The sequence below is a fragment of the Echinops telfairi genome, unplaced genomic scaffold (assembly GCF_000313985.2).
Source record: "Echinops telfairi isolate 266 unplaced genomic scaffold, ASM31398v2 ScPeMD7_70;HRSCAF=299, whole genome shotgun sequence".
Taxonomy (NCBI): domain Eukaryota; kingdom Metazoa; phylum Chordata; class Mammalia; order Afrosoricida; family Tenrecidae; genus Echinops; species Echinops telfairi.
The window spans coordinates 67,998,187-68,008,457 of record NW_022103968.1 but is presented as its reverse complement, the minus strand read 5'-3'; the positions used below and the strand labels follow the sequence as shown (position 1 = coordinate 68,008,457).

Below are 10,271 nucleotides of genomic sequence, written 5' to 3'. Positions count from 1 at the left end.
CATCTTTTATGATATATATGATATATGACATGATATATACACACATCATAAAAGATGGGCAATACAAATTATTAATGATTTCTGAGTGATAAGATTATTTAAGAAGTTTAAGATTTTCTTTACACCTTTGTGAATGTTTTGAGATTTCTATATTTAGTATTATATTTATTATAACGAAAACAATTTTTAAATAGCACTTGCCCCCATTTGTAGAAAGGTATGGCTAACAGAGAAAGCTCAAAATCTATTTTCAGAGTCCCCACAAGGCGTACGCCTCCACTGAAGTCCTTCTGCCAATTGACAAGGGATCTGAGTAGTCATGCCCGCAGGCAGAGTGCATTGGCCTGTGGATTACGTCCACTGCTCTAACCACCACAGGGAAGAGGGTTCTCCTTGGGAGATTTATCTGAGAGTACCCTTGATGGAGGCCACCATAATAGGGGTCAAATACTCATGAGTCATGCCCTGACTGCCTGGTGGAAGGCCCTGGACTAATCTTGTAAACTCTTCTAACACAATATGTGTCCCAATCATGGTTCCCTTCCTGCTTCTGTAGTACAACCTGTAACTTCGATGTATTCATTCACCACCACTCATGGCTTTATAACAGTTTCTTTGTGCTATTTAAGTGGAGTATGGCTACAAATCGTCAGACGTCATAACCTGACCATAATGATCTTCCTTATCTGGATGACATGTCTTTGTCGTTGTCCTGTTTAAGACTTAATAAATGCTTCCTTTAAACTATAAAATAAGGTGCTCTGAAGTACAATACCATGCAGTGCAGACGCTGAGTTTCATGACCATTAACACATTCAAGTCCAAAGGCAAAACTTCACTTTCATTTGAGTCCTCTTAAATGTTACCTGATTAGCACCCTAACCCTTCTGTGATGATTAATTTCATGTATCAACTTGACTAAGCTATGGTTACCAATGGCTTATCAAACACTAGTCAAGTTGCTAATCTGTAGGATAAATCTAATTAGATATAATGTAATCATCTTCCTAATTTAGTCAATCAATCCGTTGAAAAGGGTTTCTTTAGGGTTGTTCTCCTTCCAAACTATAAATAGATACTTGAGCTGACTCTGTTCTCTTCACTCTGTATGCTTTCCATCACCTGACCTAAAATCTTGGCACACAGTCCTCAGGAGTCCACAGACTGACATCTAAACTACAAATTTTGGGCTTCCCAGACCTTCAATACAATCATATGCATTAGCAAGACCTTCCAGTCTGTCTCCTAACCTACAGATTTTGACTTGCCGGTCCCCACAATTCGTTAAGCCAATCATGTGAAGTAAATAAATTCATCTCAATTTCTTTTGCCTATCTCACTGACACTTCTTCTCAAGAGAAGCCTGGGGACCTCCTCATCCCAGGGTGGTTCTCAGGAATCATGTCCAGAGAGCCATCCCAATTCATACCCTCTCCACCTTACCTGGTCCCCATCTAATCACAAGAAGGAATCAGACCTGGACTGGGAAGGCAGAGGAAAGGAATGCTTGAGTCTTTTATGGAAACCAGAAATTCTACTTAGACCTGTTTTCTTGCCTTCTTTTTCAGCTTCCAATCTGATAGGGCACAAGTTAGCTTTGGTGACTTAACTTTGAACCAGGGCAGAGTAAGAGAAATATTACATAGAGCTTGGATGTCCGTGAGTCTTTCTGCATGGAGAGTTAGCAAGTTTCCTAATGTACATCCCAAATGTGGCATGGTAATTATTCTAGTAGATGCCATAGAGACCCAGTTAATGCAATAGAAAAGACCTAAGGTGAAATATAGATATTGTGACTTATGGTAAAAGTTCAGAGCTTATAAAGTCATAACTACCCTTCCTCCCCAGGATAAACAGGTGACAACAGGAAGAATCAAGAGACTCATCACTTTTTATGAATGAGATTAATAATGATGGCATATGGCTAAGAATGAACGGCAAATATACTATTAGAAGCACTAAGGCACTACCTAAAACAGCTGGGAATGGAAATCCTATATGAGCCGGCAATACTACTATTGGGCATATACCCCAAAGGAATGAGAGACAGAACACTAATCGATGTATGTACGCCTTCCCATGTTTATTACAGTACAACTCACGACAACAAGAAACTGGAAACGGCTCAAGTACCCAACAACAGAAGGGTGGATAAAGGAACCGTGGTGTATATACAGAATGGAATACTACACACCCCTAAAAACAGTGAGGAAAGCAAGAGACACCTCATGATATGAGAAGACCTGGAAAACAGTGTGCTGAGTGAAGTTAGTCAATCACAAGAGCACACCTGTTGTGTGAGTTCACTGCTGTAAAAACAAACACCAAGACGCAGACAGGCGTCTGCTCTCAGGTCATAGAAGCTTCTCACCCAGTCTCCCAAACAAAAAGAGCAGAGAGCCTGCCTCACATCCACGAACCGTACCTCATCCCCCCACACCCATGGCGCACCCCCCAGCTTATATGTACAGCTTCGAAACCACTTAGACAGAGATCACCTAACCTCAGCTGAGGTCATTTCTTTAGAAAGGAGAGAGAGGGGAAGGACCATTCATTTGCTGTCCTACAACATTTTGATAAGGGCACGCCAAATCAAGACATTCCTACAGGAATGGTAAGGGAAACTTTGTGGAAAGTCAAGGTGGAGGGGTGGGAGAGCATCAATGTCATAGAGGAGGTATTTTCATTTCTGTTGGTGGGTGAATAGGGAGAAACAACTTCTCAGTAGGAAAAACAATGCTTACAGTACTTATATAGGACCCAATAGGAGAATAAGCCTGATACCATGTCCCTAATTAGACGCTTTTGACCGAGTTTCTACCCAGCCCTTGGTGATTCAGGTTGTGTGCTATAAACTACTGTGACTTTACACGCAGTCCTGTCATGGAACACAAGATCCTTCATAGACCACACCTTTAGGATGTGATGTGTAAACTTCACTAAGTGAACTGGGCTTTACCTCAAATTTACCTGGAGCCCTTGCTCTTAAGACTGAAACTCCCCAGTGTGAGGAGAAATAGATGACTGCCGCCCCACAGCTATGGGAGTGGTTATCAGTGGGCTTTGTTTCCGACCCCCAGCTTGAAGGGTACCCAATGAAAGGAGACCAACACCACAATAGATTTACTATTTTAATGCCCTCCCTGTCTTACCATGACATGTACTAGTCTAATAGACATGGTTCTACCCTTGTGAATGAGTGTTAATGGAAATGTTGTCTTATCACCAACCCCACTGTCAATGTAAACAGTGCTTAATGCTTTCAGCACTGTACAAACCAGTAAGAGTTTGATCTGAACAGATCAACAATTCATGGCATGTGGCTCAAGCCAGTCTACACTTGCAGAGCTTCCTGTTTGCAGCAGTGAGGTAAACGGGATCAGGAGTCAGCAAACTGGGGCTCTTGAGCCATCTGTGGCTCTTATAGTACGTCCATTTGGCTTTGAAGTAAAACTGAACATTTTTAAAGGATCTTGTTCAGATAATGGTGATTTTACTTGTTTGTAAAAGTATATTTCTGGCTCTTGAATACTTAAATTGCTCCAGGATTGGCTCTCTCATCTCAAAAGTTTGCCGAACCCTGCTCTACACCAGTGGATAAATTAATGACACTCTCAATAGAATTGCCTTATACCTCAGGGAGATGATTGCTAATGGTGTCTGGAATAGAACAATAGTGATGCCTCTAAAGTGAAACAAACATAAACTATAGCTATGCAAATAGATGTGGGGCTCACACTTGTTTATAGTGTAGCCAGAAATGATTGAACCTTATGACAGTGCCTTGCTTGATGCTCACCCTCATGAAGAGATTACTGAAGATACTGTTGTTACAGCAAAGTGTGGTGGAGAAAGCAGATGGTGCCTGGCTATCAAAAAAGAATAGTGTCTGGGGTCTTCAAAGAAGCACCCAACTAAGACCACATGGAAGAAGCACCCCAGCCTGTGTGATCCAAGGACGATAAACAATAAAATTCAAATCCAAAGGAGGGCATGGTATCAGAGCTTAAATTGTGAACACAAGATTTGCAGAAGACAATGGATGACAGTGGGAGTCCAAAATCCATTTGCAGCTTCCGTGCATGGATTAAGCTTCTGATGATGTCCCTCTGACTGCAGTTGAGGGATGTGAAAGCTTTGCTATCAGACAGATAATATAATAAATGTGATCATGGCAGTGTAATTAGGTTAAAATGTGATACCTGGTCATTTGATCTCCCTTTGACCTATTTTAAGTTTGTTCTAGTTTTTATTACTCCCTATTTTTCTCTATCAGAGTGTTATTATTGTTGGTTAGTTGGTTTGGGGGGGGGGTTGGTCTATTTTCCAGTATATGACATCCAGGAGGGATGGGGGAAGTTATACAGACAGTAACTAGATTAGGGGCTTATTGAAGGCACTTAAGGAGGGGGAGGAGTTAGCGGGAAATGGGGAGCTAATAATGAATACAAGAGGGAGAAAATGTTCTGGAACGAATTATAGAGATGATTGCACAGCTCTTTGATATGACTGAGCTCTTGAAGTTTATGGTATGTAAACTAGATTGCCAATAAAACTGTGTTTTTTTAAAAATTTAGCTAATTTATAAAAAGAATGATTGATAAGACAATGAAGAAGGTTCCTAATATGAGTGGTTAACTGAATCCTGGTGCCTCCCTTTCAATTAACATCTTAATTATACTTCTATAGTTAATACTTCTTATATAATAAGAATGCAAATCTGGCAACATAAGAAATTAATACACATGCACGTAATATACTCACACCCACATATAACCACATGTCAGTAAATGTATGGAATATCTCTTAAAGAACACTCAACAAAGGAGCAACAATGATAAGGAGTTCAAAGAGGAATTAGGATGCTAGATATAGAAGCAACAGAAACATTATGTTTCTTGTTGAAGGTGGTACTGTGTTGTTGTATTGACTATTTAAAATTCAATAGACAGAACCCTTTGCCTAAAAGTAAATTGTGTGGCCAAAACCAGACCGCAGGTGATGTTGTGAACTCCTGCACAGGAAGATTTGTTTCCGGGTGCACCTCCAGCTGCCCAGCTGACTGCGATGTCCTAAAACGTGAGCATGGAAAGGAAGCCTGCCACGATGCAGAAAGGTGGGGGGGGGCGAGGCAGGGGGTAATAACTTTTTTCTACATGATAAACGAAAATAATTTTGTGTGTCTGAGGGCAACTCTTTAGAGAGGGAAGTGACATAAAAAGGAAAGGAAGGGACAGGGAGAGGGAAGCTCCCAGCCACACACGTGAGGGACATCATGAAGAAACTCAGTGGCAGGGAAGACCCCCACCAAACGCCAGAAATCATGCTATTCTAAACCTGTCTCCTGCTAAGTGCTATAATCGCCATCCTCAGACTACCTATTGTACCTTGTGTTAGGCTTCAGAGAAAGGAAGAAGGGCGTCTTAGTTATCTAGTGCTGATATAACAGAAATACACGTGGGCGGCTTTAACAAATTTTATCTCCCACAGTTTAGAAGGCTAGAAGTCCAATTCAGGGCACTGCCTCTAGAAGAAGTCTTTCTCTCTGGTTCAGTTCTGGAAAGAGGAGTTTGTCCCACGGAGCTTCTGCTCCTGGGGGATCTTCATATGATAGTTATCTCTTTTCCCCCATCTCTAGAAGATTCTCAGCACAGGGACCCCAAGTCCAAAGGCTCTTCTTTCCTGATTATTCTGAGGTTTCTCATTCTCTGCACACTTCTCTCTCCTTTCACCTCATGAAAGATAAAAACTGATGCATTCCACAGCCCAGGGAACCTCCCTGACATCATTATCGGCTGTGACTCGAGTAAGGGTGTGGCATCGGACTCTAATTCCTTTCTTGGCTGATCATATCAGCTCATATCATGGGAGATGATTATATCATTACATAACTGTCAAACCACTGAGAATGGTGACCCAGCCACCTGAAACATATATTTGAGGGACACAATTCAATTACTGATAAAGGGGCATCCAGAATGGGACCCACAGACTGCCATGGGGGAAAACAGCAGACAACAAAGCAGAGAGCCAAATTTAAGCCCGTGCATGGTTGACTTACCAGGAGACATGCACCCTGAAATCCTATGGAAATTAAAAGAGAAAGGAACCAGGAACAAACTTCTTACAACATCTGAAGCGGAAGCTGAAGATATTTCCTTTGCGTAGGAGCATAAATGTATTACCACTGAAGCCTAGAGGGATTGGGTCCTCGATTAGACACCACTTATTTGGAAGGTGACTGTATTACTCATTTGTCTCTTTCCCACCCAATTCTCTAGCTCCTCCTATTTTTAAACACTGAACCAGCAGTACCCTGGTTACAAACATTGGATTTAGGGGCAAATCATACTTTCCCTTTAAGATTATAAAAATTTGCTCTCATTTTATGAAGATGGAACCAACCCTTATAGGCAAAAAAAAGCCAAAACCTTCATCATAATCACCTTCACTTGCTGCACGTGCAGTTTTAAATCATTAAAAAGGGTTGGTCTGTTTCTTTACTGCACTAAAGTCACTACCGTTGAATGCATTCCGACTCACTGAGACCCTACGTAGGGTTTTCAGGGCATAAATCTTTATGGGAACAGACAGTCTCCTCTTTCTCCCAAGGTACAGCTGGTGGGTTTGAACCACCAACCTTGCAGTTACCATCCAATATTTCCCCAAAAGTGCCACCAGCATTCCTTTCTTACATTAAAGTAAATGTGAAGAAGATCCCAAAAGACCCACTAAAATAAAGCTAAATAAGAACCATGTTAAAGACATACTTATGAATCTGGTTCATAAATTGGGAATGCCTGTAGCTAAGAGTCAAAAACCATCTTTGATTTTGATGTCGTTGAGGACAAAGATAGATCCCAATCCTTGTGTTAGTTCATCGCTTCCTCTGACACCCAAGAGACACAGCAATGGCTCCCCATTAATAGCTAACTAAAGAAGGGCAAATATGATCCAATCCCTAAAGCTCTCAAGTTAAGTCAGGACCGCTTTTCTTCATTCATTCTAAACACAAACTCCTCCGGAACCTTAGCTCTCATCCCTGGCCCAACCCATTTCTGTCCCATTATGGAGATCACATGCTGAGGACAACACAGATGAGAACAAGCTCCAAGTCCCATCGCCCACCACACTCAGCTTTGCGGACACAGCTCTTCTTTCAACCAAGGAAAATGCAAGCCGCAACTGCTCTCCCTTTGAATTCATTCCGTCAACCTTCCTGGCACAGAATATTCCTACATCACCAGTCCATGATTTCCCATGGTGAATCCTGATAGATCTAACCACCCAGAGCCAAGAGCCTCTTCTCACTACCTACCTTCAGCACACAGAAGCCCTCCCCAGGCCCAGCCCCTTCTCTGCCAAAAGGGAGGCAGAGGCCCGGTGTTACCAGAACAGCTCTGTTTCCTCACACCTGACAGTCCAGTCTCATGACCTGTGCCCACTGACACACCCCTCTGAAGGCTCAGTCCTCTTCAAAACCACATCCGGCCTCCCAGCCATTCACATGACAGGGGACCCAAGTCACAGGACTGCAAGCTCCTGAAGGCCACAAACTGAGACTCCTGCACCTGGAATCTAAGCTGAAGAGCGCATGTGTCTCCCTCTAGGCTTTGCACTACCCTCTCTTTGGGACCCCAAATATCCTTAATTCCTTTAGAGTCATCCTTTTCTTTGGTTTCCTCATAAATCTATGTGTTATATGGCAACTTTTCAGTTTCTACAACTCCTTGACACACACAACCCTCTTGGGATCACACACAGTACGAAGTCTGCCACACGTCTCTCAACATCTGCTCCCTGGAAAGAAACCACCGTGCAGCATCACCTTGCTCCTGAGCACCAAGCTGAATGCTGCTGATTCGGCTTAAACTGAAATCGCTCCCACTTTTTGCTACTCTAGCTCATGTCCCAAGTTTTGTTCCCTTTTCCTTAAATGCTTATTTCCCAAGTGTCCTAACTTCCAAGTTTGGGCGAGAAAAGATTCCAAAGCCTGGGAGCAGGAAAATACCTGAGCCTTGGCTTGTGATGCAGGCTTCCCATCTCTCCTCCTACCCCAATAGTCAGCTAAAGCCAGCCACAAGCCACGCAGCTCTCAAAGGTACTTACGCGCCAAAGCCTTGTTGGCAACCCGTGATAACTGTTGTCCCAGTGCGGCCTACTTCATCCCCAGCACACCCAAACCAGTTACAATCCAATATCCTTTGGGGGGGGCAAAAATCATTGTACTCTCCAATGAAATAATATCGAAGACCCCACTTACCTTCTGCCAAGATTGGAACTGCTGTGGAGTATTTCCCTCCCACCCATCCCATGCCAGCAGTGTTTGAATTCCTTTGAAATACCATCTGGGAGAAATCATCATTACAAACACTTAAGGTTCCAATTCATACAAAAAGGCAAAGAAAGAAAACCCACACACCATACCTGTGACTTGGCAAGTGCCCTGGGAGACCAACCGGAAGACGCAGAAAACATACCCACACACTTCCTCAACCCTCCTGGTGACTCTACTGCATTCCCTGCCCGAGAGTATCCTGCACAGGTATCAGTGAGAAAGAAGGCAAATGAAAATATAATGGCCCTCTGATAGGAACTTATGGGAGGTGGATGATGCTCATATTCATCATACTTCTTCAGCTGCATAACAATACAAGGAATAATGTAAGTAGAGTCAAATCTTTGGTGTGTGATCCCACGTGTTTCCGAGTCCAGCACTGAATGAAAGGATACCCGGGGCAGAGCTAGAATATTGGACTTTTATCTGCAGGCTGGGTCTCCCAGGCCTGGCCCCATTCTTTTGAAGGTTACATACCTTAGGAGGTTAAAGCTCAGATCGAGCCTCTTTGCAAAATGTCCATAGTCCCTGCCGAGGTGCTCTGGAATTTCTCTGCAGTCCTGGCCTATGTAGGACACCTGGAAATTAAATGGAACAGAAACAATGTGGCAAACGGAAATCACCCAGCCGCTCATAACCCTGAGTCATTGATCCGATGATTGCTTCCGCAACTCTAAGCGCACACACCTTGCACACAAAAGGCCACATTTGGTGCCGTTTTCTTGATCAAATCAGTTTGGGGTGCTTCAGGGACTCCACCAACACTCCCCTGTCCTAGTATAGTTCACATGATGGAGACTAACCCCAGCACAATGAAAATCTGGAGTAAAATTGGCTGGATTCAGATGTGAAGAAAAACCATGTCGGAGCAGGCTGATATAATCCAGCAATCACCCTCCCACTCTGGGGCCTTTCTTCCAGCTGCCCCCTTGTCCTTCGCCTTCATCATCTACAAACATCCGTCTCCCAGCCCCTGTTAGTCACATTACTGCACAAAAGACACAGCAGGTACAGTCACCAGCGCTCAACATGCAAGGGGCTGGGAGAAATAGGGCTGGATCAAGAAACCTCTCCATACACCAATCGTATGCATCAGAGCCCACTCAGAGGCATCTAACAGTGACAACATCACCAACCCCACACTCTTCGGCTATCGGGTCCATCCTGACTCATAGTGACCCTACAGGACAGGGCAGTATCCTGTCGGTATCCCAGGCTGTAACTCTTTCTGCGAATAAAGAGCCTTGTCTTTCTCATGTGAATTGTCTAGGATGAGCCAACCGGTCATTTTGTCAACCCTCATGAAATGACCCCAGGAGTCACATACTACTGTTATTCCTATTTTACCTATAGTATAGGAATATGATCAATTAGCACATTTAAAACATACAGCTCTTGACACCTTGTAGACACATAACAACTAGTTATTGCATCACACTAATATCCCTATGATTAGAATTTGATAATTCCAATGTCTCTTGGGCACAAGATTTCAATGTCCACATTCCAAGTCTGCATGTGAGTCCACAATGATATTGATGCCTTTATATGGTCAACTTAATACTAAAAATAAAATGATGCATTTAGGTCAAAAGAAGGCCAAATGAAGTCAGACCCATGCTGACCAAAAAGATTTTAGGGGAGGGGGGAGAAATGGAAGGACTGTGGTGTCACCAATGATGTGGCACTATAGGCCTTTGCCGCCAGTACAATAGTCTCTGAGTCCATGCTGACTCCTAGCCAGAGCTGTGGGTTTCTGAAATGGTAACTGCTTTTGTTTTTATGAATCAATTTATTGGGGGCTCTTACAGCTCTTATAGCAATTCATGCATCAATTGTAGCAAGCACATTTGTCCATATGTTGCCGTCATCATTTTCAAAACATTACTTTCTACTTGTGCCCTTGGTATCAGCGCCTCTTTTTTCCCTCCCT

At 43.1% G+C, this 10,271-nt stretch overlaps 1 protein-coding gene across 2 annotated transcripts in view; it reads right to left on the bottom strand.

The window, feature by feature from the left end:
* Nucleotides 1-10,271, bottom strand: part of LRMDA (leucine rich melanocyte differentiation associated) — a 1,590,166-nt gene that overhangs the window by 1,577,055 nt on the left and 2,840 nt on the right. For both annotated transcript variants that reach the window (XM_045291625.1, XM_045291626.1), the window contains exon 2: nucleotides 8,816-8,916. In XM_045291625.1, coding sequence (XP_045147560.1) covers nucleotides 8,816-8,916 — 101 coding nt within the window. The remainder of the gene's footprint in view (nucleotides 1-8,815; nucleotides 8,917-10,271) is intronic.